The sequence below is a fragment of the Eschrichtius robustus genome, chromosome 20 (assembly GCF_028021215.1).
Source record: "Eschrichtius robustus isolate mEscRob2 chromosome 20, mEscRob2.pri, whole genome shotgun sequence".
NCBI classification, from domain to species: domain Eukaryota; kingdom Metazoa; phylum Chordata; class Mammalia; order Artiodactyla; family Eschrichtiidae; genus Eschrichtius; species Eschrichtius robustus.
Window position 1 is genome coordinate 53381353 of NC_090843.1, and position 27708 is coordinate 53409060.

Genomic DNA, 27708 nt, shown 5'->3' on the forward strand with positions numbered 1-27708 from the left:
TTATAATACAATGGCACATGTTCATATTTTATTTCAAATTGGTTTGCTTATCATCCATTTCAAACCATTAACAGTGAAATGTTACTTAAAGATAATTAAAAATTATTTATTTGCATTATTAACAATAAACAATTCCAACAAATTAATAAGAATTAATCATGTCAAATATTAGTATCCAAAAAACGGGCTTTTGCAGAAATTATTATATAAAATATAGCAGCCAATTTCAGTTTATTTTGCTCTATGATAATGTACATATGCACTTAAATAGGATTCTAGCATTTGCTTTTGGAAGATACTTTTAAGAAGTCCTTTGATTTCTTAAGGTCCAACAACCGCCACACCCAGCCAAATCTAATCCAACAGTTCATGTAATGGCTTTGGACAACCGATCATTGAGAAATTCTTATGATTTGGGTAGAGTTGCATGTTCCACCAATATTACATATGATGAAGAGAGACATTACAAGCCAATATCAAAATTGAAGCAAAAGAAAATACAAACATTCAAATCAGTTGTGACAAAGCTTTTCTACAAATATTTTAAATGTCATACTTTTAGGAAACCAAGATTTAATGTGTATTTGGATTTTACAGTATCTATGCTCTAACTGAAAATTTAACAGAGTAGTCAGATGGAATTAAGTCTAGTATTGCAAATCTGTCCATTCAACATTATTGAGCACCCACTATGTGCATAGCACTGTGCTAACATTTTAAAAGTCGAGTATTAAGGTCCTTATCAAGCATTACCTTAGTGTGAGGTAAAAATATATTAAATTAGCGTCAACTCATTAGTTTGCTTGTGGTAATGTATGTAATCCTGTGCCAGCTGGCTTCCCTGTGCCATATAATGAGCTTCTGCACAACCCTCATTCACTCACACAAGTATCTGTACACCAACTGTCCAGGCATTGTGCTAGTCACTGGGATACCATGATTTGGCATATGTTCAATGAACGCAAATTAATCTTAACCTATGCAAAACAATTGGAAAGCTACATTACTTTTCTAAAATGAGGCCCAAAGCAAAAAACAAGGTGTTTCTATTGGTCATATCACACCACAGACCAGTAAGTGCCTCTAGACTGGGAACTAACTTTGAAAGTTTCATACTGTAGTCTATATAGCCTAGATCATTTCTGGTCTTAAAAGTCAATTCTTTGGAGCACCTGACCCCATATAAACCATTCCATACTTAAAAGGGTTTGTAAACTAAACTTGAACACAAAGAAAAAGAGCCCCAAATGAAGGCAGTTTATAACGTAATGTACTTCAAGCACTATTCTGGTCATATGAAATTAATAATACATAAGTAATTCATGATTGGTTCAAATGTTTTTCAAACCACTAACCCTATCCCCAAACTCATGTAATTTTAACTTGACTTTTATACAAGTTGTACATAAAGCAAAGGGCAGAATTTGGCCCCCCAACCATCTATGGAATATTCTAAGTGATTGGTCCTTCCACTCTACACACAAGCGACGAATTCCAGAGTCCCCTGATAGGATACTGGCACTCAGGAGAATGGCCCTGCTGGATCCCATTAGCCAGGAGTCTACTTAGCTGTGGTAGCAATGTGAACCTACTATGACCCCTTGAGGGATGGCAGAGAGCTGGGAGTTTCGCTGTCCATGCAGTGAATCCAATACTGGCTTAAAGCTATGCACTGAATAAAGTGCTCTGCACATCCTGCTTATCATCTGGAATGAAAATAACACTTATCTTGAGAATCAACCTATTTGTAGGTTTGGAGAAAAAGAATTACAAGGCTTGAAAGAATCCCAAGAAAAAGTATGAAGCACTGACTGGGAAGGAAGACAAATGCCTCTTGTAGTGTCCTCAGAATTCTCAGGATTTGAACTGTCAGAATGAGTCATACAATGGTCATGTTGTATAAATGAAAACGCAATCCCACTGGGTACTATCACACGGTGCATGATTACTTCAAGGGGGTGGAAGGGAACAGTCTATTGCCATTTGATAGCATGATTTCAGAATGAAAATAAAACCATTGAATAAATCAGGGTAAGCAGTGTGCAACACTTCTCTCCTGTCCATCAGTTTTCCACAGGTTGATTTATATTGCCTGAAAGAAAAAAGGCAAGATACCTATCCCTTCAGATACACTCAGGCAACGCTGCTACCATCTAGAATTGCCAATTCAAAAGTTAACACACTAGCCCTCCAGTTTCGTACCCTGAATATGGTAAATAAGACTAGGGATGGAGTAGTTCAGTCTAAAAGAGATCACAGGTAACAGAATGCTTATATAAACTAGACTGCTTTGACGTCTGTATGAAAATTGTATAGATGGCAATTGGAAAAAAAAAAAAAGATTGTTCCCATCTGTGAGCAAAACTGTTTGTTGAGCTATACTCAGCTGAAGTCCTCATCAGGATTCTGTTGATCCAGCAGACGGACATGTGTGAATGGGAAGTGACCTCGTTTGCCATTACACTCCCCTTCCCACTGACCACTCACATTAATCTTCGTAACCTTTACCAGCTCACCGACCTGCAGGAGGAGAATAAGGACAACACTTTATTTCCAGTTATGAATGCAAGCTGAAAAACTCCATTCCTGGTTAGCCATACCCTGCCCACGTGATTGCTCTAGGGCTGATATCACAGAAATGGCTATTCGCTGCCTCCCAAGCCCCAGCCACCAGACCAATTACTTGTGGTTAATGCAGGCAGGAGGAAGAAGTGATTTTAGCAGTGCAGAAAAACACAGAGTACAGAAGATAGAAGGGATCTTAAAACATGATTAGAAATCTCAAGTGTCTCTGGAGGAGCAACCCTACCTAGAATGATCTAGTATTCCTTATCTTTGTACCCACTACTCTTAGCTTCCTGCCTGACCCACACTGCCCTCCCATCGCTGGCATATAGCAGCACAATCCCCCAGCCCACTCTCGTACACATATCCTGGCCTGCTTTTGCTTGTAGAGCAGAAGGCAATCATGGGAAGCATACTTCATTTGGTCCCAGAAAATGAAGTGTTCCCATCACCTTCCTACCAAGGCAAGGCTTTTCCCACTTGAGCAGGTACAGGCCAAGACTCCAAATTCCATCAGCTCCCTGAAAGACCCCACCTTCTTCAGCAAGTTTTACTTGGCAGGCCACTGCCTGCCTGTCCCCTCACTCCCACCCCACCACGTACTGACAGACCTTGTCGCTCCCTCAATGCCACTTGGTACTTGTTCATTAACAATAAGGGGACATCACGTTTTTGCTGTTACAAAAAGCTTCCTGTTGCAACATCAGATATTTTTGACAATCTAGGATATACCTCTATCTTATTATGAATCTTAAGACAAGGTGAGTCTGATGAATGGATTCATCCTGTAGCAAAGTATTTAACAATGGTGAGATAAGTCCCCAAATGTCACTGGACTAAAGAACTTTATGACTATCCTTTAATTATGAACATCGGAGTTTTGAGCAGGCAAGTTCTTTCTAAACATTACTGTTCATTTGGTTTTATTAAATTAATAACTACTATATATTTAACTTTCATAAAGTACTATAGAGAGCATTTTACATAAATTATTTTCTAATAATCATTATACCCCTATAAGACAGGAATTGTTTTCATTTTACATACGAGAAACTGAGGTTCAGAGCAATTACATATTATACCTGGGGTCACAAAGCCAATGACAGGGCTGAGATTTGAGGCCAGAAGTACCTGGCTCCCAAGCCCATTTATGTTCTTTCTGCTATACCAAGAACGTTCAAATTATGCTCCCACAGCCCTGGGGGTTCCTTCCCTAAGAATGCAGGCCAACTACTGGCCAAAGCCAACCCAAGTCTAGGCCGGGGCCTTCTCTAAAACCAGCTTGATCTCACTCACAGAGGAAACAGGCTGCCTACTGGCCAGTCTACAATTTCCTAAAGAATTATCTGAAAACCGTAGAGGTCTAAAGTGGTTGTGGGGGTCATAGGATGCTGAGAAAAGGAAGACAGAAACCATCGGATATTAGATAGGCAAGGGATAAGACACAAGTGTGAGAAAAAGCAGCAGCTTGATTTGTTGATAGTGAAGTCTAATGGTGTAAGGGGAGGAGAGGGAAAAATGATATTGCATGTACATCTTTCCAAACAGATCCAGTTCCTATAGGCTGCTAGTACCAGGGTTCTGTTTATTCCCAGCAATCTTCCAATTCAGTTCCTGACATCTGAGCAGGCCAACTATGACAAGCAAAAATTTTCAAACAGTCTTTGAAGAGAGGAAGCCCAGAACATCAAGTGAAAATTTCCTTGGTAGTAAAAACAATCTAAAAGATTTCTTCCTATATCCCCAATTCTAGTTCTCAGACTATCTCACTTGCTCTCTTCTTTTTAAAATCCTTGGGACTTCCCTGGTGGTCCAGTGGTTAAGAATCTGCCTTCCAGTGCAAGGGATGCGGGTTCGATCGCTGATTGGGGAACTAAGATTCCATATGCCACAGGGCAACTAAGCCCGCGTGCCACAACTACTGAGCCCACAGGCCACAACTAGAGAGAAGCCCCCACGCCACAATTAAAACCCCGCGTGCCGCAACGAAAGAACCTGAGTGCCGCAACTGAGACCCAATGCAGCCAAATAAATTTTAAAAAAAAGTGCGAGGGGAAGAATATGAAAAAAATAATAATAAAATAAAATTCTTGCAGTGTTGCAAGAAGTTAGCCTCTACATAAACTCCATAATGTGACTATTCCTTAGTGAATTTTCCTTGTTTCTGAACTGTCAACTATCTGTGACTCCCCACTCTTCACACATACACACACACATGTTACCGGAATAAATACCCGTGTGCTGCTAGCCCCTTGCTATGATACAGTAAATTATATCAAGTGCAGCACTCCCACCACCGTTTTTGTTATTTATTTGTACTATCTGTTAAAACACTCATGTCACACTAAAGTGCTATTCAGGTAGCTGGACCCAGAATAACACAAGTCCCTGGCCTTAAGAAAGAAAAAAACATTTGAGGGGATGTGTTTGCTCATGTCAAAAATCTAAATTGCCACTCATGTCAGATTCCCCTCCAGATGGGGATGAAGGGGCCAGTTTCTTTCAAGAAGCTGGTTTAATGACATCCCAGCTGTCATATCTGAATCCATCACTTTAATGATATTAAAAACACACCCAAGGGACATGAGGGAACATTCTGGAGTGCTGGAAATGTTCTATACTTCCATCTGGGTGGTTGTCACATAGGTATATATACATGTAAACTCACTGAGCTATATACTTATATACTTAGGATTGGTACGTTTTACCAAATGATTTCATATCTAAATAAAAAAGTGAAAAGAAAAGAATGTTTGTTATGTTTTATCCAGCTTTTCTAGGTGTTTTGTAAAAGATGGTTCTTCAGGATACATCCTTAAGCCCACCATTCTACTTGATACCAAAATCTAGGTTTAAACACCTCTCTTATACTGTAAGATTGCCATTATTCTTAAGCGTTCAAAGTGTTGTCTCAAATCACATCCCAAAGAGCTCTAAGTGACAGGTAGGTAGAAATGTGGACCACCCACCCCCTTGCTGTTAATCAGTACCACAAAACCACACTAGCTTCTCCACAAACAGGGCAAAACCTGCTGATCTGCCCTCAGGCCTTTCTTCCTTCAGAGTTCGAAGGGAGAAATGAGTCGGGGCTCCCATACGGCAAGATGTTACTGGGGGGATGAATGAAGTGCAAATTAGTCCCCTGGACAACATCAGAGTCTGACATCATACAACATCTCTGATGTATACACTCTCTTGGTTCTACCCTACAGAGAAGGGCTCAGGAAAAGCACTCCATCTTCTAGAATCCAAAATCTTTTTTTACAGTTGCTTAGGTTCTTGGCAGAGAAGTCCAACCACCACAGGGTGGGGAAAAAAAAGCTGTGTCATGACTCTGAAACGATTCTGATTTTTAAATGGATAAAAGAAGAAAGTTGTAAGTGGTTAATAGGCTAATTGACCTGCCCAAAGCGGCCTTGAAGTACAAATACTTTGAGGAAGACCTTATTAAGATTAAATACCCTATGTATAATACCCTATGGGTTCTTTCTTCCAAAATATTCAAAGCACATGGGGACTCTTGGGGTCAAGAACAGACAAGTCCCAAAGGCAACATGACTATCCTTTAGAACACATGAGGCCCTCGAGCTCCAACAGGGTGGAAGGAAGGGTAGCTGTCGAGCCTGGGGCTGAGTGCAGGAGGGGATGGGGCAGTCTAGGAACATGGTGCTCCACTAAGTCCAGTTCTTTCTCCAAGTCAGAAATGACACCATAAATTGTGCTCCTCTTCCTGTTAAGCAACAACACTCTGAAGCAGAATTCCCCAAGGCCAGACCAGGGGATGCATATAGGTTTGAAGCTTGGTGTACTACTTCAAAGACAAAGAAAGCAAAACTGAATACTTGCCCCAGAAATGTTACAATTTTAAGACACAAAAGAATGTACTAATCAGTGAGTGCAGTAATAACTGTAGTTCTAACACTACTGATTTCAAAATTCAAGTTATAGATGGAAAAAAAATCCTCATCTGCATACTAATGAAAAAGAAAGAACTTATAAAGGACCTAAAGCACTATGAAGCAGTTAACCTTTCCTTTTATGAGGCAGACCTCACTAACACCTTGTAAAGGAGAGAGAGTGATGATTCTTTCACCACCAAGGTACTATTTTAGTGTCCAGTCAGTTCCTAGCCTCTCAACCATATACCACATCCTCAGGAGCGAGAGTGCAAGTAAATTATGGCACCATCTGTAAAGAGGACTGAATGTGGTTACTTCAGTTTCTTCACTCCCAGCGAACTTGAGGAACACACTGGTTTCTTCCCTAGCTCTGTGTAGTTCCCAAGGTCAATCATGATCTTGGTACAGATTAGTCAAACCTAGAATTGATCTACGAGCCAAAAAAAAAAAGAATTGATCTAGGAGCAAAAGATTACCCAGTTCACCTTCACCAGTAAGTTCCAGTGATAATGAGAAAGAAATTAGAGCCCAAATGGCATTAAACAGGAGACATCAGGGAGCTGTGTGACCTAGTCAGCTGGTGTAACCTCAGGTGACTGCTTTTCTAGTTTGCCTTCTAACATGAAAGGCATCAACGGTTGCCAACGTTCCTTTGATCCAGATTTGCTGCATGATTCCAGTGAGCTCAGGGCAGGAAACACACATAACTTCATATAAATAAAACCAGGGAAACCAAGTACAGAGATGGAGTACAGGGACCTTGTTTTCAAATATATCCAAACACACCAAGAACACACTTAGTAAATATTCCAAGATTTGACTGAAGGAGGAAAAAAAGGTAAGAAAACTACAGCAATCTAAGACAGGGGTCAGCAAACTATGGCCCATAAGCCACAACCAGCTTGCTGCCCCCTCTGTAAATAGTTTTATTGGAACACAGCAAGCTCATTTGTTGTTTTTCTACGACTGCTTTCTAGCTACAATGGCAAAGTGACAGAGGCCAGATGGCCTATAAAGTCCTTTACAGAAAAAGTCTGCAGACCCCTGATCTAAGGAATAGGTGATATTTACGGCCCATCTAAAATCTTTCAAATCAGTGAAGACCAAGTGACGACAATTCAGCCTTAATGATTCACTTGCCTCAGAGATGGACTGAAACGGGCATGGCTCATATTGGTGGAAAGTTGCAGGTCTTTGAGATTTAACTGGTAGGTAGGCTTCCTGGTGTAGAGCAAAAGCACCACACTTTTGGTGATAGGTGTGGTGAAGATAGGTCTTACCCTGATTCTAGTCCAAGTCAGAAAAGATTTTCTATAGTTCAACAACTGATAATGACTGCAACTAAGCTCCCCATCCCCTTGGTGAGAGGTGGGGAGATGACCACATAGAGCAGGTACATTTTAGCTCAACATAAAGAATTTTCTAAGAACTAGTCCAGTGAACTAGACCTGAGGTTCCCAAACTGTACAGTGTCAGAGGCACTGCAGCAAATTCAGAGGGGTGCCACCAAGTATTTTAAATTTTTGAGGGAAACACAGCAATACTTGACATCTGTTATGCCATGTGAACTACCAGCTCGAGGCAGTTAAAAATTTTGACATCAGATTATACTACATCCCTTTCAAAGATGTCATATCTTTGTAAAGCTGGGTTTTGGCAGTTGCTATGATAAAAATCAAGTACCTCATGAAAATAAGTGTAGAACAGGAAATGAAGGTGGCAATGTTCCATATGATCCCAAGGTTTGAGAAACTGAGGTGTACACATCTCATTAGTTAAATAACTGAAGTTATTTTATAAAAACAAAAATATTATTTTTCTTCCAATTATTTTTATTATTTTTTTCAAGTGGGTACTAAGTTATTAAGATATAAATATTTAAGCTGTTTGAACCTACTGACTTAATAAATGGAACTGTTAAGTATTTCATTTGGCCTGGAACATTGTAAAATATTACTGAAACACTATGGGTTCTATGATCCAAGAAAGTCTGGAACCTCTAGACTACACTGTTGTGGATGATAGAGAGCTCCCCAAAAGTAGAGATAATTCAAATACATGTTTAAAAATCATCTGGGGGCGGAGGGGCAGAGAGATAGGGATACGGGATTAAGAAGGTACAAACCATTATGTACAAAACAAGCTACAAGGGGGACTTCCCCGGCGGTCCAGGGGTTGGTACTCTGCATTTCCACTGCAGTGGGTGCGGGTTCAATCCCTGGTCGGGGAGCTAAGATCCCACATGCCGTGCGGCGTGGCCAAAAAACCCCAAAAAAACAACAAACAAACAAAAAAACAAAAATAAACTATCAAAAACTAAAATAAGCTACAAGGATATATTTACAACACAGGGAACACAGCCAATATTTTCTAATAACTATAAATGGAGTATAACCTTTAAAAATTGTGAATCACTATGTTGTACACCTATAACTTACATGATATGGTACATCAACTATACTTTAATTTAAAAAATTATTTTAATTTATCTCTAAGGATACCAGAGGGCCTGCCTTCAATGTCCAAGAAGCTGGATTAGTTACTTCCAAACTCTCTTCCCACTGAGATACTGTAATTTGAAATGAAGAAGTCCAAAAAGGATGGAAGGAGAGGGAAAGCAGACACCTGTCTCAATGAACAATATAGAAATCTACAGCTACAATTCCAGAAAAAGACAAACTGAACACAGCCAAGACTTGTCACTCAGGTTCTTATACTTTCTAATCTCATTTTTTCTCTTTGGATCACAGGGAAAATTAAGGTCTTCACTCCACTTTTCCATACATAGGTCAAAAGGCCTAAATAACTTAGGCTTCACAGAGTTCCACATGGGGAGATGTAGAGTTGATGTAGTCACTGCTGCATATAATCAGGGACCCAAAGCACTTTACACCTTCCCTTATCTGTGCCCTGAAGGACAGGTCCATGCCTAAGTCCACCTGAGAAGCTCCTTGGTTACTCAGAAGTCTTATCTACCAAAGGCAAGATGCCAGAAAATGGAAGTTACATGATTAGTACATTTAAAGATAATGGGGGGGCTTCCCTGGAGGTGCAGTGGTTAAGAATCCGCCTGCCAATGCAGGGGACACGGGTTCAAGCCCTGGTCCGGGAAGATCCCACATGCCGTGGAGCAACTAAGCCTGTGCGCCACAACTACTGAGCCTGCGCTCTAGAGCCCGTGAGCCACAACTACTGAGCCCACATGCCACAGCTACTGAAGCCTCCGTGCCTGGAGCCCATGCTCCACAACAAGAGAAGCCACCACAATGAGAAGCCCGTGCACCGCAATGAGGACCCAATGCAGCCATAAATAAACAAATAAATAAATTTTTAAAATAAATAAATAAAAATAAAGATAATGTCAGGGGGGTTTCCCTGGTGGCGCAGTGGTTGAGAATCTGCCTGCCAATGCAGGGGACAGGGTTCGATCCCTGGTCTGGGAAGATCCCACATGCCGTGGAGCAACTAAGCCCGTGTGCCACAACTACTGAGCCTGCGCTCTAGAGCCCACGAGCCACAACTACTGAGCCCGCGTGCCAGAAGCCACCGCAAGGAGAAGCCTGCACACCACAATGAAGAGTAGCCCCCGCTCACTGCAACCAGAGAAAGCCCGCATGCCGCAAGGAAGACCCAATGCAGCCAAAAATAAATAAATAAATAAATTTATTTAAAAAGATAATGTGAGGGACTTCCTTGTTGGTCCAGTGGTTAAGAATCCGTCTTGCAATGCAGGAGACACCAGTTAGATCCCTGGTCGGAGAACTAAGATCCCACATGCCACAGGGCAATTAAGCCCGAGCACCACAACTAGACAGCCTAAGTGCCATAACTACAGAGCCCACGCACTCTGGAGCCCACACGCCACAACTAGAGAAAAGCCCGCACACTTCAACGAAGATCTTGTGTGCCACAGCTAAGACCCAATGCAGCCAAAAAATAAATAAATATTAAAAAAAAAGAAAAAAGATAATGTGATTATTCTGGACAGTCTACAGAGGCATAAAATAAATTTTAACACCTGCAATTTACAAGATAAATTCACTATTCAAGTTCCCATGGAGCCATAAGCATGAAACAAAAAACAATCAAATCAAAATCTTAGATCAGCAGCGAAGCAACTAAGCCCGTGAGCCACAACTACTGAGCCTGCGCTCTAGAGCCCACTGCTTCAACTACTGAGCCTGTGGGCCGCAACTACTGAAGCCCACGCACCTAGAGCCCCGGCTCTGCAACAAGAGAAGCCACCGCAATGAGAAGCCCGTGCACCATAATGAAGAGTAGCCCCTGCTCGCCACTAGAGAAAGCCCATAAGCAGCAACAAAGACCCAACGCAGCCAGAAAAAAATAAAAAAAAAATAAACTTCCATTTCTTAAAAAAAAAAAAATCTTAGATCAAATCTAAGATCAAAAAAATAAAAGGTGCCTCTGCACTGTTCTAGTGTTACTTCCAGTGTTTCTCCTTCAAAACACTCAGCATATCTACATTTGTTTAAAATCTGTCTTCATTAGAAGCTATGGATGGAACAGATGGTGTCTTCCTGGTTCAGTTATATTCCCCCAGAGTTACAGTGGGCAGAGGAATACCCCTACTTTGGTTGTTAGCTAGAATTAATCCCTTCTTTCCAACAGGCTTCATTCCTACTAGAGAAATCTGATGGGTAGGAAAAGAGGAAATAGGCATTAACTTATATTCTACTGGAGGGCTCCGTTCACAGCAAATATACCATGCAGGAAACATCCATCTGTAAGATGAGGACAGGTGGATCTTGAACAATTTTTTTAATTTATTTTTTTAAGTACAGAAACCCTCTGTACTTAAAAAATCTTAGAGAGACACTGATATATAACACAGTGAAAAACAGAGTTGCTTTGATTAAAGCAAGAGAGGGAACCCAGAACCCTGCATCCTCAGCTACCTCCTGGGAAATGTTAGGGCACTGTGGAGCAGTCTGAACCCTATTATGTCTAGGGTTCTGCCCAATTCTAAAATGCAATGATTCTAATTTATCAATTTCAAGTTAACTGTAATACTCCACTAAAACGTGCCTAGCTCATCTACAGATCTAAATTTTTTTTAAATTAATTAATTTATTTATTTTTGGCTGCGTTGGGTCTTCGTTTCTGTGCGAGGGCTTTCTCCAGTTGCGGCGAGAGGGGGCCACTCTTCATCGCGGTGCGCGGGCCTCTCACTGTCGTGGCCTCTCTTGTTGCGGAGCACGCGCTCCAGACGCGCAGGCTCAGTAGCTGTGGCTCACAGGCTTAGTTGCTCCGCGGCATGTGGGATCCTCCCAGACCAGGGCTCGATCCCGTGTCCCCTGCATTGGCAGGCAGATTCTCAACCACTGCGCCACCAGGGAAGCCCCTACAGATCTAAATTTATAGTGGGTCAAATATAGCAATGAATGTTTTTCTTATCAGAATGCTACAGTCAGAAAGCCAGAGTCTCCTAATCTTACCTCCTAGCCTCATCTCAATAGGGATAAGGCATCAGCTCCTATGAAAAACCAGAGCTGGGAAAGGAAAACTGCCTCCCTGCATAGAGAATACAACTGAGGATATGCTGTCAGTGAAACCACATGAAACGTACACTGAGGAGGGCAGCATCACTGTTCTAAAACAAAAAGAATCGCAGATTGAATCTGGGTATGGTTGAAAAGGCACCAACGTAGATCTGGGTTCCTCGTATCTCCACCTCCAACTAGTTTAAACAACCCATTCGATTTGTCTCAACGTAAGTTTTTTTCATACAACGAATAAGGATATCTAAGGTCTTTTCCAGCTCCAGATTTCTATGATGCTAAACTAACATCATGTTTTTTAAGTACATACAGTGTTTTAAAGCTATTATTTGGGGGTATTTGTTCTAACTTGAAAGAAGCTATCTTCATCAATCAACACATGTGGCTCAAAACTAATATCCAATCAAAAAAAAAAACTTACTGAAATCATAAACTAGTCTTCCACTTTAGTTTTTATTTCGCAAGATTTAGGTTTCACAGTAGCAGAACAGCTCAACCATCTTTGAGTACTAAAGCCTCTAATCAAGGCAGGCATCATTAAAAACAATTCTGGTGGGACTTCTCTGGTGGAGTAGTGGTTAAGAATCCACCTGCCAATGCAGGGGACACAGGTTCGATCCCTGGTCCGGGAAGATCCCACATGTCGCAGAGCGACTAAGCCCATGCGCCACAACTACTGAGCCTGAGCTCTACAGCCCGCATGCCACAACTACTGAGCCCACGTGCCACAACTACTGAAGCCCACACGCCTAGAGCCTGTGCTCCGCAACAAGAGAAGCCAACACAATGAGAAGCCCACGCACCGCAACAAAGAGTCGCCCCCGCCCGCCGCAACTAGAGAAAGCCCGTGTGCAGCAACGAAAACCCAATGCAGCCAAAAAATAAATAAATAAATTTATTAAAAAACAAAAAACAATTCTGGTAATTCCCTCGTGGTCCAGTGGTTAGGACTTGGCGCTTTCACTGCAGTGGGCCCGGGTTCAATCCCTGGTCGAGGAACTAAGATCCCGCAAGCCACACAGTGCAGCCAAAAGACAAAACAAAACAAAACAAAACAAAACAATTCTCTTTGAGAAAGGAATTGCAAATGGAAGCAAAATTAATGTGATAACTATTCTCTCCTGGGTGTCAGCTGGCTTGTTCCAAGAATGCTATTTTCACACTCCAGCCCAGTGCTAACAGAGTCTGCAATAAATGTCAGGAGTCACAACTGTCATGTGCACAGCACCATGTTGGTTGTTGCCATCATCTGAACTTGAATGAAAACATGAGGCTAGAAACTTGTTTTCCTTATCCTCCAAACTCTAAGTGGGAAAAAGTGGTGTGACCTAGACAACATACATTTCATTCCTCATCAAAACCAGGACACAATTCTTTTAAGTCACAACATGATCTCTTAAAAACACACATTTTTCAGTCAAACCTGTAAGACCTAACTAACCCTCTTTTGCACCCATTATTCAGAATATAAAAGAAAAATTTCAAATCCAGTAACATCAGAGACTACTTCAAATAAATTCCAGCTCACTGTACAGGCTAATGCTCCCACGCCTCAGTGTATAAACATGACCCAAAGGAAACAAAATTTAGAGATTTCAGTTTACAAGAATATACTTTTGCACCTTCTCGGCTAACTTGTGCTCACATAACTTCAGCCTGTGCTTATGAAATTTAGCTACTTACATTCAAGTTACCATATCTGAAAGGCTCTGAAAGATGGGAAAGCATGCTACTTCTACACTAGCTTTTATGCTGAACCACTAGCTCTGCATAACTCAGAAAGGAAGAAGAAAAGAAGGGAGGGAGGGAAGGAGAAAGAGAGGAGATAAGGGACAAAGCTGTGACTGCTAAAGACAGGAATAAATACAATGCAATGGTTGGCGAGAGGAGATGGGCTACCAAGGATAACTATTCACCCGTAAAAGGCAAAACTTCATTCCTCAGGAGGAACTGGCTTCATGTCTATAAAATGCATTAAACAACAAAGACCAAGTAAACCTGCTGCTCCTGGGAATTAATACTTTTGGGTATGTATCTCTTCATATCTATACACTTTACTGTTCCTCCTGAATTACTTGATGAATACAATCAATCAATGGTAAGAAACCCCATACCCCCTAAAGTAAAAACATTATATTTTTATAAGAAAATTAGTTTAAGTATTTTGATAGAGACCACTTATTGTACTCAAATCTGTGTGAGCCCACCTTGTTTTAGATAATGATAAACAGAAAGAAAGAAACAGATTAGAACATAGAAGATGAGAAAAAATATTTTAGGTTAATTCCTGTGAATTCAGGTAGTGTTATTAAAGTAGCCAAAGTATGGTTTAGTAGATCAATCAGAACATTCAGTTATACAGTTTTAAGCTTACTCATTCCAAAATAGGTTTTCTATAAAAAAGAGAAAACCCAACATTAAATGCCAAAATCAGTACTTAATGGTAAAGTACCATTCGACATCTATAACAACATCACAATGCTGTTGCTTGTATTCAGCATTCCTACAAAGCTCTAAGAGGTCTGAAAGGGAGACCCTGTAGCAGATCTCTTCTTTCTACATTTTGCACATTATGTACCTCCAAAGCCAAGGCTGTCTTGTCGTAGGCATTAGGGACTCGCTTCTGGATTACCCTGGCATAAATGGGCCCATTCTGGAGGTTAGGGAGCGGAGTGTTGACGCTGGGTTGGGCATAGGGCCCGGGCTCCGGCCCACCCAGTGGCTGTGGGTGGGAACCCTCCTGGTTACCTCCAATCAGAGCCGATACTGAGGCGGAGGCAGGTCTATACTTCTCGACGTAAGGGACTGGAATCATCCCCCTCTTGCCTTCGCTGTCCTCCGCATTCCACCACTGCTCTTCAGGCTTATCCCGGATTCTCAGGATGTCTCCTTTCTTAAAGGGAAGATCTTCTTCATCATTCCCATTAAAGTCAAAGAGGGCTCGTACATACTCTGCCTCCTCCTGCCTGAGAATCACTCCACTACCCTGCCTGGATCTGGATACTGGTTCTATCAATGTTGTAGTGTCCAAATAGTGTATTTTGTAGAATTCCAGTAAAGCAGGCAATGAATCAAATTCTTGATCTCCTATTCGGAGTCTGGAGGGGCTCACCCCTGGAAAAAAACAGAGCAGGGTATTATTTAAAGATACATTATACTGGAGATGCAATGTAGATTTTAAGCATTTCCCAAACACATTTAGTCAATATTTAATCAGAAAGAAAGAAAGAAACAAACAAAAAACCTGTCTAGAATAAATAACTGCTTCTCCTAATAGTAAACTAAAAATCATACTTTGTAGCTCAAACATTCCCTGGGAAGAAAGATGCCTATCACCACCTGCAGCAGAGTCAGTAGGCTATGATAGACCAACCACGCCAGTCATGACATGCTCTCATACTGGATCAAAGACAGAGCAACATGGAGACTTCTTGTTCATTCTCCCCAAGTGTTCTGTTGCTATTCCATTTACAGGGTACAAACGGTTCAAGCCTGTGTTACAATCTTCTTTTCAACCTCAGGAAATGTAGCAAGCTCTCCTTTTTCATAAGTCCCAGCAGCTATCCCAGGAAGAGGTGGGGAGAGCTTGGTATCTACACCAGGATCATACATTGGTATCTTCACACCTAGAATGTACGATTCCTAATAAGAAAAAGTTTTAGACTATCTTTTTAATCTACAATTAATGACCTCAGTATCACTTCTGACAACTAAAAAGAAAAACTAAGAAGCTAACTGCTTGAAAATCAACTCATAAGATCTTCACTTAAATAAAACATGGAAACTGGACTGTCCCCTTAGAAACAAACAGGTCTTGAAAAAAGGTAAACAAGGATGCTCAGGAAAATAAAGAAGTGTTAAAATCCTCAAACTAATGACACACTAAGGGTCCAAGAGGAAGGACATATTAGGAATGCTTAAAATTCACATGACACAAAGATGTGTGAGGCCTTTGACACAGGGCATACTTTAAACTGCATTCCCTCCCTATCCTGAGATTCTAGAATTGAAGGATAATAAATGAATGTATTTTGCTTCAAATAAGAAACAAAGTTTCTAATGAGGAATACAAACCTTTAACTTGCACTCTGCTAAGCACCCAAAATATCAATATCTTAATTGGATTCTTTACTATTTGGTTTCCTGATAAAGGAATGCACAGCTCTATAGAACACTGTTTTTCATGGAGGTTTTTTTTTTGTTTTTTTTTCCTATTATTTATTTATTTATGGCTGTGTTGGGTCTTCGTTTCTGTGCGAGGGCTTTCTCTAGTTGCGGCAAGTGGGGGCCACTCTTCATCGCGGTGCGCGGGCCTCTCACTGTCGCGGCCTCTCTTGTTGCGGAGCACAGGCTCCAGACGCTCAGGCTCAGTAATTGTGGCTCACGGGCCTAGTTGCTCCGCGGCATGTGGGATCTTCCCAGACCAGGGCTCAAACCCGTGTCCCCTGCATCGGCAGGCAGACTCTCAACCACTGCACCACCAGGGAAGCCCCTGGAGTTTATTTTTTAATCAGCCTTAACCCTGCCACAGGACACTCTTATAATCCACTGAGTTACAACCTCCCAGGTTTTTTATATAGGTATATATACACACACACACGTCATAAATACATTTTTATAACTAGATTACTATCATTTTATACCTTACCCCTTTTCCTACTGTAAAATAAAAATGTTTTACTTTATATAATATTCTATTATATAATATTTATATAATAAAAATTTCCCCATATTCTTCAAGAATATGACTTTTAATGGCTATAAAATATTCCCAACTTTTCACTATTGCAAGCAATGCTGTTATGAGTGTTTTTGTTCTGGTCTACTAATGAACATTTTTATTACTTCCTTATGATAAACTCCTTGAAATGCAATTGCTGGATCAAAGGGTAAGAACATTAAGGTTTAGGGACTTCCCTGGCGATCCAGTGGTTGAGACTTCACCTTCCAATGCAGGGGGTTCGGGTTCGATCCCAGGTCGGGGAGCTAAGATCCCACATGCCTCGTGGCCAAAAAACCAAAACATAAAACAGAAGCAATACTGTAACAAATTCAATAAAGACTTTAAAACTGGTCCACATCAAAAAGAAAAAAAAAAAAAATTAAGAACATTAAGGTTGGACTTCCCTGGTGGCACAGTGGTTAAGAATCCGCCTGCCAACGCAGGGGACACGGGTTCGAGCCCTGGTCCGGGAAGATCCCACATGCCATGGAGCAACTAAGCCCACGCGCCACAACTACTGAGCCCACAGCCTGCACCTACTGAAGCCCGTGCGCCTAGAGCCCATGCTCTGCAACAAGTGAAGCCACCGCAATGAGAAGCCCGCACACCACAACGAAGAGTAGCCCCCACTCGCCGCAACTAGAGAAAGCCTGCCTCAGCACAGCAGCAAAGACCCAACGCAGCCAAAATAAATAAATAAATAAATAAACAGGTTTAAAAAAAAAAAATAACATTAAGGTTTATGTTGCCAAACTGTCCTCCAAAAAGTTTGTATAGTTTTACACTCCCACCAGTAGTTTTTGAGTTCCCATTTCCCCCATATCCTTGCCAAACAGCAGGGATATCTCTTCTTAAATATCTTTGTTTGATGTTTTTCTTGTTTATTGACTATTTGTACTTCTTTTGTGAAAGTTACTTGTTCGATTCCTTTGTTAAGGGAAACAGCCAATCTACCCTCCCCACTCCTATTAAGACTAGCCCACCCATCTAAAACCCTTTGCTATTAATGCTGTGAAACAGGAACATTGTGGTAGCCCAGCTGTCTAAATCACTTCGCCACTCTATAAAAAAATGAGACCAAATTATTTCGTTCAATGTTAGAAGAAAACACTTCTTCCAGAAAGACCAGAAAAAGTACATTTAAAATTCTCTACTGGAGACAGGTGAAGAGATAAACTTTGGAAGTTAATCAGAAGTCCTCAATACAGAATGAGTACTGATGAGTGCCTTCTCTTTTCACCCAAATGAAAGAAAGATCAAGACACAATTGAGAGGACAGATGTACATTTCTTATATTGCAAAAGTCCATCTGTGGAATTCATGGCTGTAAACTAAAACAAGTTAATAGCCCACATTCAATAATGTTGGCTGTCTCTCCAACTCAAGATGTTGAAATAACATGCCCAAACCCAGGATTGTCCATCTATGGCAAACACTCATCAGACACCAGCATAATGCAACCCCAATAGTTCCAAGTACAGGACTGGAGAGATGATTTTGGTTATGACCATACCAGAGCATGGTGGTGCTATATTCTGGAGTTTCTCTTCACTAAAGCGGATCACTGATGGGCAATTATTCCTATTCAAGTCTGGTAAACGAGATGCATGGCCATCTCACCTATCACCGCTAGGCTATAGTGAACTTTCAGGTCTGCGGAACTATGTTAAGGACAGGGTCAGTGTGAGCTCCAAGAAGACCTACTTAGCACTGCCTGGTCAAGAAAGCCTCCAGGGCAAAGTGGTAGGGAGAACCTTCACACCAGCAGAACACCCCGGCTTAGAAAATGGTCCTGATGACACCTGGGAAGAAAAGCTCCCTTGCTAGAGTTTACCCAACTACATTCCAAGGTACAACAGCTAATATGGTTTTCACTAGTCACCCCTTTGGGACAGTGGTTGGCAGACTGTACGTGCTTATTAAGTGTTAGATATTATTCTTTTTTTAAATATTTTTATTTACTTATTTAATTACTTACTTATTTTGGCTGCACTGAGTCTTAGTTGCGGCACGCGGGATCTTAGTTGCAGCATGTGGGATCTAGTTCCCCAACCGGGGATCAAACCCAGGCCCCCTGCATTGGGGGCATGGAGTCTTACCCACTGGACCACCAGGGAAGTCCCATGTTAGATATTATTCTTAATGAACATAGCTCTGAAGTGAGGAAAAGTTAAATCAAAATCTGTTCCCAGCTTTGAGAAACTCACAGCGTAGCTGGGGATTCAAGCATACACAGTGTGGTTGGTAAGCAAGGAGTGTAGCAGCATGTCTTAGGAAGACATTATTTTTTTCCCCTGGCTTTCACTTCCAACTGGAGACATGCTCTTACAAAAAACAGTGGCAACAACAAATTATGTTCTAAGATACAACAAAATCACAATAAAAGAGCAGCTCTTTCTGTTCCTGAACAGTTTTTTTTTTTTTTGGCCACACTGTGTGGCTTGGGGGTCTTAGTTCCCCGACCAGGGATCACACCAGGGATCGAACCCAGGCCCCCAGCTGTGAAAGCACCGAGTCCTAACCACTGGACCGTCAGGGAAGTCCCCTGAACGCTTCTAAGGTACTCTTTTCATTCTAAGATGGCAACTACTCCCTTTCATCCATTGTTATAGTTTCTCCAATTACTGTACTATCCCAAGTGAAATGTGTTTTGTTTTTTTTTGGGGGGGGGGGTGGGGGGGTGGGGGGGTGGGATAGGGTTTAGAAGAACAAATAAGACCGCTAAGCCAAGTCCCTTAAAAAGATCAGTGTGAGAATTCCGAAAACAAAAACTGTCAGTTCATCTGCCAGAAAGGTAGCAAGTTGGTTCAATTCATTTCTTGCTCAAATGCTTCATGATGTGAACTGGGCCCACTATTTTTTTTTGTTTGATTTTTGCTTGACAATTCCAACAGACACAAAAATACAAGGAAAACACCAAGTGAAAATTTACCTATAAATTCTTTACCTTTCCTTTTTTAAAAAAAAGTATATATATATATATATATATATATATATATATATTTCTTTTTTTTTTTTTTGGCCACGCCAAGCGGCTTATGGGATCTTGGTTCCCCAACCAGGGATCAAACCCAGGCCCAGGACAATGAAAGCATGGAGTCCTAACCACTGGACTGCCAGGGGATTCCCTCTTTTCCTATTCTAACGACACTATAATTATTCCATAGAGGAATACCTGTTTTGGTGTACTGCTGCAGCAGTTAGAGTTAGATGTATGGGGCAATCAAGCTTTGCTGATCCAGAAGAAGAGAAGGAGGGGGAACAGAACATACATAAGTCCCAGATAAGCCCAAACCTCACCACAGCTATGCGTTCTGGTTCCTTTTCCCTAGTTCATCTCCTTCCAACCACAAACAGCCAAAGGCAGGAAACAGAAGGGCGGGAAAGGAAGGAGATACAGTCAGTCAGTCTAGAGAACAGAACAACAGAGTTCTCATAGCTGGGACTTGGAAAACCTCACTGACTTGTTCTACATTAAACCTGTGCTGGATTCTGAATGTGCAGTTATGAACACAATCAGAAATCAAAATCAATGCAGTCAGAAGTATCTTTTAACCAAAAGAGTTGTACATGCTCAACTCATTACTTCTAAGCATTTCAGCCCTCAAGTTACATCAGTTTTTACAAGACCACTCTCCGGAGGTTTTATGAAGAACACCCAAGAGCTCTGTGGGCTAAACAGGCCAGGCCACTTCTGGCATGGGCACCACCACAGTGGCTCCATCATCAGCCTCTCAGTCTCACAGCACTTCCTCTTCTTTCCTTTCCTCTTTCTCATTCCCTCTTTCTCCTCTGCCTATGCTATTTATAGAGGCTGCTTAAGCACTCTCACTACCTGTCCAATACAAAGGGCTAACAAGGCCACTGACTTCCATTTGAGAAAGTATACTGGAAAAAAAAAAAAAAAAAAGGTCATGAAGAACCTAGGGGCAAGACGGGAATGAAGACACAGACCTACTAGAGAACGGACCTGAGGATATGGGGAGGGGGAAGGGTAAGCTGGGATAAAGTGAGAGAGTGGCATGGACATATATACACTATCGAACATAAAGTAGATAGTTAGTGGGAAGCAGCCGCATAGCACAGGGAGATCAGCTCGGTGCCTTGTGACCACCTAGAGGGGTGGGATAGGGAGGGTGGGAGGGAGGGAGACGCAAGAGGGAGGGGATATGGGGATATATGTATACATATAGCTGATTCACTTTGTTATACAGCAGCAACTAGCACAACAATGTAAAGCAATCATACGCCAATAAAAATGTTAAAAAAAAAGAAAGTATACTGAAGACGTATCAAGATGTACGGTTTCCTAAGCAAATAGAACTTCCTAAAAACAGTGGATGTCAGCATGGTATACTTTGCAGATTCAGACTGCCTAGGTTTGATGAATTCTGTCTCTGCTATTTCCTAGCTATATTAGCTGTTATTTAACTTCTCACGGGGCCTAATACCTAACTAATAAAGTTCCTGAAAGTAGCTGGTATATTATAGGTGCCCAATAAAAAGCAAATCAGTTTAACACACACCCCCAAACCTCTGAATTCCTTTAGAAATTTTCAATTCATCCCCAAATCCAGAGTCTGCTGCACTGTTTCCCAGAGAAGCTTCCACAGAATCTCAAGATGCTTCTCAAAAAGTTCCGTGGTCAAATTGGTTTGAAAGACCCAGTATCCAATACCTGCCTCTCTTAGAGTCATAATTTCACATGAGCATAGTAAAGGCTTGGAGAAGTTCTGCAATAAATAAACCCACCTCCTTTTACCAAGGAATTTTTTTTTTTTTTGGTCTAAAACCTTTAAGTAACTCACTGGAGAACTTCTCCAGAACCAATGAATGGAAGGGTACTCTGATATTAAAGAGCAAATCATGAGGACCAGATTTGAGAACTACAAAGATGAGGTAAACAAATGAAACAGATGCTGAAGGTACAAAAAGGCAGCAGTAAATAACGGGCAGTCCGCTAGGATCTCCAGAAGTGGCTTGGCCCAGCACCACCTTGAAGAGGCAGTACAAACAGTTATCACCCTAGCTTCTACCCCCACCCCCAAAACGAGGCAAGTTTTTATGGTCCACTCACCCACTAGAGCACCAGGTGGGAGGCTCTGGGTTGAGCAGGTGACGGCAGGTGCCATCCTATTTCCATGTACTGGATCCAAGGTTCTTTCACGCTTCTTGATGCACCCCACCCCCCTCCACCCAGCACTTACTCCTTCAGACATGCTGTAAGCCTTTCAAAGCTGAGAACAGTTTTCCACCTTGCTTCAACTCTTCCCTCTCAACCACATAGATTAATATACCTAATGCTTACTGAGTACTTACTATATGCCAGTTCCATTCCTAATACACTAAAACTCACTGAATCCTCGAAACAACCCTATGAGGTCAGTATTACTATTTCCCCTCTTTCACAGATAAGGAAGCTGAGGCAGAGAGAAGTTAAAGAACCTGCCCAAAGCTATATGAGTAGCAAGCAGCAGGTAAGGAAGGTTCAAACCCAGGCTTCAGAGCACAAGCTTATAACTACTTTCCCAACTCGTATTTACTCAGTTTTATTGATTGTCTACTGGACAAGGTCTAGTAAAACCTCATGTTCCAAGAGGAAAAAAACTAGTGGATCCATCAATGATTGCAAAGTCTTCCCAAGAGGTACAGCTGACAGAGTATGACCAGTAGACTTGACCAAGCCCTGTCCTATGGCCCTGGGGCACAGTCAGCTCACTTCCAGGCAATGGCAGCACTGGTAGCCTGTGGGAGCTAAACGCTTAAGTTAAGAACAGGTTCACTGGTGGGGACTTCCCTGGTGGTCCAGTGGTTAAGACTCCACGCTCCCAATGCAGGGGGCCCGGGTTCGATCCCTGGTCAGGTTAGATCCCACATGCCACAACTAAAGATCCTGCATGCCGCAACTAAGACCCAGCGCAGCCAAAGAAATAAATTAATTAAATATTTTAAAAAAACAAAACAAAAAAACACCAAACAGGTTCACTGGAAAAGGTTGAGAATACCTGGTCTATTTTGTCCCTATGCCCCTAAAATCTGTATCTAAGCCATTCCATACAAATTCGTCCTCTACATTATCTCTACAAAATACACTATATAATCCTAAACAAAAAGCTCATTTTCCATATTCAATCTGCCAAATAAGGTTATTAAAAGCCTCTCTGTCACCAACTATAGATAGCAGATGTGTATTCTCTGAACACTAAAGCCAGTTTCTTCTTGTCATTCTTTCCTTTTGGTCTTTAAACAGAACCTGGGACCCAGGGCAGAGACAAAAGTGTTGAGTCCTCAAAGTGCACTGTGGGATCTCAAAAGAAAATTGGCTTTGACAGAAAGGAGTACAGTGTAACAGTGTCAGCTCTCAGGTCACAATTCCTAGGTTCAAATTCTGGCTCAGTCATTTACTAGCTGCGTGACTTTGGGCAATTTACTTTATCTCTCTCAGTTTCCTCATCTATAAAATGGAAATATTTTAATAAGTGGAGATCATAATACTTTCCTCACTAGATTGTTATAGACAGTAAATGAGACAAGGCACATAAAGTATTCAGCAAAGTGCCTGGCATAGACTAACCAGTCAATAAATGTTAGCTATTAATATTGTATATGCCTTTCTAAAATTCAAGAAATTCTTCTGTGCGGTTTCAAAAGAATAAGAGCTGGATGGGGGAGGGGGAGAACAAAGATTAAGTAGTTTTTATAAAGACAGCAACTGAATCAATTGCCCTATGTGGAAAATAGGGTACATGGCAGAAAGAAAAATGACCACAATGCCCATGAACTTTCCACACCCCATGCACAAACTTTAGCAATCCTCACCTTCTCTCTTGGGCCAAGGATCTGACCTCATATCTGTTTTGAAAAGGTGGAGCTCAATATTAAGGTAAGAGCTGAGATTAAAGTCGTTAACACCAAGACGTGGGGAAAGCTCAAATAAAACTGCCTGCTGCTATTTCCACATTCTGCAACCAACAAAACACATACACAAACAAAATGTTGAGAATTGAGTTTCAGGGACCGTTTGCCATCATGTCACTGCACAGTAATGCAAAACCCTAGGCACCATGAAGGTGGTAAAAAGTAGAACATATTTGATTTAGGGTAAATACAAAAATACTCCCGTCTCATGTTATAATGCTATTAAACCAACCAGACTGAGAAAGACCTCAGATAACTTGTGGGCTTAAATATCCCCACGCTTGGGACTTCCCTGGTGGCGCAGTGGTTAAGTATCCGCCTGCCAATGCAGGGGACATGGGTTTGAGCCCTGGTCTGGGAAGATCCCACATGGTGCGGAGCAGCTAAGCCCATGCGCCACAACTACTGAGTCTGCACTCTAGAACCCGTGAGACACAACTACTGAGCCCGCACGCATAGAGCTGGTGCTCCGCAACAGGAGAAGCCACCACAATGAGAAGCCCATGCACCGCAATGAAGAGTAGCCCCTGCTCACTGCAACTAGAGAAAGCCCGCACACAGCTACACAGCTACGAAGACCCAACACAGCCAAAAATAAACAAACAAACAAATAAATAAATAAATTTATTAAAAAGAAAAAAGAAAAAAAGTTAAAAAAAAATATCCCCACTCTCTTTTTAAAATTGGTATGTGTTAACAACAAAGAGACTACCCCATTTCCCCATTTCTGGCCAGAGTGAATAAATCTCAATTAGGACTCTCCTAAAAGGGCAAGTCTGCAAAAGCTGGTTCAGGACCCTCCTAATTCACAAGAGATTGGCCTGGATCTCGTCTCAGCTGGTCAGGACGAAACTGCTTCAACTTGCAAACAGTGAGAAGGTGCTGACTCTTGGTGCTGTTACACAGATAATAGCAACCTCAGAATTACTCTGTACCTCACAAATCTCAAGTACTAAGTGCCTAAATCTCCTTAATACTCCCCAAACAACTCCAATGGCATGGGTAAGAGAGTCACATCTCAATCTTTGGCAAGGAAGATCCGGTGCAGATAATTTAAATTCTCAGAGAATCAGCTCAGCAGGGTCTGTTCCCAACATCTAGGAAGACTCAGGTCACAGCCCTCAAAGTTACTGAACAAGGAGAGGCCCTGGAGTACAAGACTGACAATGTTGAGGTCCAAGAAAAAAATGAAGTTCCGTTCACTTTCAGGGAAGGGATTGTCTTCACTGTCTTATTTCTGAATTATTTCCTGAAAAAAAAATCTTTCCTCCACTAATCGCTTTGAAAACTAGAACCTTCTCATTGTGGAGGACAGTCTCTGGACGCTAAGATCTCTTGGACACAGTCAGCCGGTCATCAGCTTATTCTGGGCTGGTCACAGAGGCCTTTCTTTTATAACCAAGGCACTTAGCTCACCACCTTCGTCCTCCGCGGGGGAAGAGGACGGTAAAAGTATTTTGGAAAAATGCCCAAGAAAGGAAAAAGCTGACCGGTTTCCTGAGGGTGTCTCCATCCCTCCCGGCCAGTATGTGGTGACTTCCTACCAAAGGCCACCAGGGGAGTATGGCCAAACCCGGCTCTCCAACACTGCAGGAAATGTTTCAAGCCTAAAAAGCCACTTGTAGGATTATCGGATTCATTCCGGGCACCGCTGCCAAGTGATGCCCCCGCAGTGCCAACATCCCCCTCAGCTCTTTTGTCCCCACGTTGCTCGGCCCTGCTCGGGCGCTAGCCCCACCCTGGGGCCGAAGCAGTTCCCCTTCCCCTGGGCTGTCCTCCCAAGTCACACCCAGAGGCCTGGGTCAGCGGCTCCTCCTCCCCCACACACTCCCGCTCGTCCGTGGGAGCAAGCCCCGGCAGCTGGCTGTCCCCCGGCCACGGTCACTCCGGCCCTCTGCCTACGTCCCTCGTGGGGGTCAGCTCTCGAGGAGCAGCCGGCCAGGCTGGGGAGTTACGCGGCCCTCACCCCCGCCCGGGGCCTCCCGTCCCGTCCGTCCCTCACCGGGCGGAGGCTGGGCGGGCGACGGTGGCACCGGCGGGCGCGGGCCGCTGCTGTTGATGATGTAGTGGGAGACGCGCGAGTTCTCGGAGACGCTGAGCACATAGTCCCCGGGGCTGGTGCTCGAGTCCCGCACCAGGAACACCCCGTGCCGCTGGCCCTGCAACAGCGCCACCGCCTCCTGCCGACTCAGCCGCCCCCAGTACCAGCTACTCCGCTCCTCCGAGTCGAAGTTGCCCGCCATGGCCGCCTCCGCGCCTACACACTGGGCCGCCGCAGCCGCGCGCGCACCTCCAGCCCCGGCGCCCGCCGCCCAGCGGACCGGTTCGGGTCTCAGCCTCACAGCAGCGCCCGAAATGGCGGCGGAGGCCGCAGGCCTTCCCCACCGGAAATGACGCGCTCCCTGCCCCTGGGAGAATGCCGGGAAGGGGACCGCGGCCCGCCATTGGGAGAAGGGCAAGGCACCGCTCTTGCGCGCATTGCGCATGCGGCCTCTTGGGCGTCGCCGCGTGGCGGGGACCGGGACTGCAGAGGGTGGAGAGGCGGAGTCTAGGGCCGAGGGGCGGGACCTCAGCTACCAGTCCACTGTTGGCCACGCGGTTCTTCGCTCCTCCGGGTTTCAAGTTCCTGGAAGGCCCAGGCTTCTAGGCAGAGACTAGGAGACAAAATTAGAGTAGAAAAGGTGATGTGGCCCCAGGGCCTGAGTTCCCTGAGACAGTCTTTTTCTGATGGTTCCTCCAGCTTCTCCCCAGGCCTGCTAAAGTTCTTGTTTTCATTGATTCATTCAGCAAACAGCTGACCACATTTGTCCTGCTGGTGCAAAGGTCATCAAGGCTGGGCCCTTTCTTCACCGAATTCTCAGACCAGTAGGAGGAACCAGGAAACAGTTAATGACGAAGGAATAACAAGTGATACGATGGGGAAGGGACAAGGGGCTCTAGGAATACAGAGCAGGGCCCCCTAATCCACTCTGTAGAGGAATCCAAGAGGGCTTCCCAGAGGAGGTGGCTTGAGCTGAATATTGAATGGCAATCGCGGAAGAGCATTCAAGACAAAGGGAACAGAGTGTGCCAAGCCAGGTGGAAGTATGGAGTTCTCTCCGTTGAGGCTCGCAGTCATCTGCCCAGATTCTCTAAACTCTAATTGTGGTCATGGGTATCCTCTGCTCTCCCTGCCGTCAAGATCATTTCTATCTCTGTATCCCATATCTATATCTGTATTCATGTGACAGGCTGCTCACTGGTGTTCTATACTCTTGCTGCCCCTAATCGCATAGCACACATCTGCCAGTTTGCACTTTCTAAATTATAGCTCTGAATCTGCTGCTACCCTGTGTAAAACTTTTAACAGTCTCCAGGTGTTAGAACTCCCAGTTTATCTCACAGCATAAAACCAGGCCACAGTCTCATCTTCACCGCTCCTACATGAATCTTGTGTTTCTTCTTTCTGGAATATCCTTCACTCCTTTTGGGATCTCAAACTCAAATGCCTCCCCTTTCCTGACCATCACATCACTCCCTCTCTGCATCCACAGCACAATGTCCATATTATCTCTATTAGAGTTCTTACCTGTTATACTGTAATCTTTCATTTACAGGTCTGCATTTCATGCTAGATCTCCTCAAAGGCCAGGCATCTAGTGTAGGACACACTCCATAATCATTTCATAATAACAGCTAACAGGGCTTCCCTGGTGGCGCAGTGGTTAAGAATCCGCCTGCCAGTGCAGGGGACATGGGTTCAAGCCCTGGTACAGGAAGATCCCACATGCCGTGGAGCAACTAAGCCCGTGCGCCACAACTACTGACCTGCGCTCTAGAGCCTGCGAGCCAGAACTACTGAGCCTGAGTGCCACAACTACTGAAGCCCGTGCGCCTAGAGCCCGTGCTCCGCAACAAGAGAAGCCAACACAAATGAGAAGCCCACGCACTGCAACAAAGAGTAGCCCCCGCTTGCCGCAACTAGAGAAAGTCCGCACACAGCAACGAAGACCCAACGCAGCCAAAAAAAAAAAAAAAGCAAATAAATAAATTTTAAAAATAAACAGCTAACATTTATTCAGGGAATACTACTTGCCAGGCATAG

The 27708-nt window shown here is 43.1% G+C and overlaps 1 protein-coding gene across 2 annotated transcripts; it reads right to left on the bottom strand.

The window, feature by feature from the left end:
- CRK (CRK proto-oncogene, adaptor protein) lies at positions 1 to 26001 on the bottom strand. 2 transcript variants are annotated; one of them, XM_068530670.1, is made up of 3 exons: positions 25627 to 26001; positions 14732 to 15097; positions 1 to 2520 (listed from the first exon to the last, which is right to left on the bottom strand). In XM_068530670.1, the coding sequence occupies exons 1-3, from the start codon at positions 25865 to 25867 to the stop codon at positions 2513 to 2515; spliced, it is 615 nt and encodes a 204-aa protein (XP_068386771.1). In that variant the 5' UTR covers positions 25868 to 26001; the 3' UTR covers positions 1 to 2512. The 2 variants fall into 2 exon arrangements, with proteins under 2 accessions (XP_068386771.1, XP_068386770.1); XM_068530669.1 differs by having other exon boundaries at positions 2 to 2520; positions 14562 to 15097.
- Positions 26002 to 27708: the final 1707 nt, after the last annotated feature.

Bases quoted from the DNA above. Each gene is read 5' to 3' on its own strand.
- CRK (XM_068530669.1), bottom strand. From the start codon at position 25,867: ATGGCGGGCAACTTCGACTCGGAGGAGCGGAGTAGCTGGTACTGGGGG. The intron at 15,098-25,626 runs GTGAGGGACGGA...GTTTTTTTCCAG, and splicing joins GCCCGCCCAGCCTCCGCCCG to GGGTGAGCCCCTCCAGACTC. The intron at 2,521-14,561 runs GTACATAATGTG...CTCCTCCTGCAG, and splicing joins AGACAGCCTTGGCTTTGGAG to GTCGGTGAGCTGGTAAAGGT.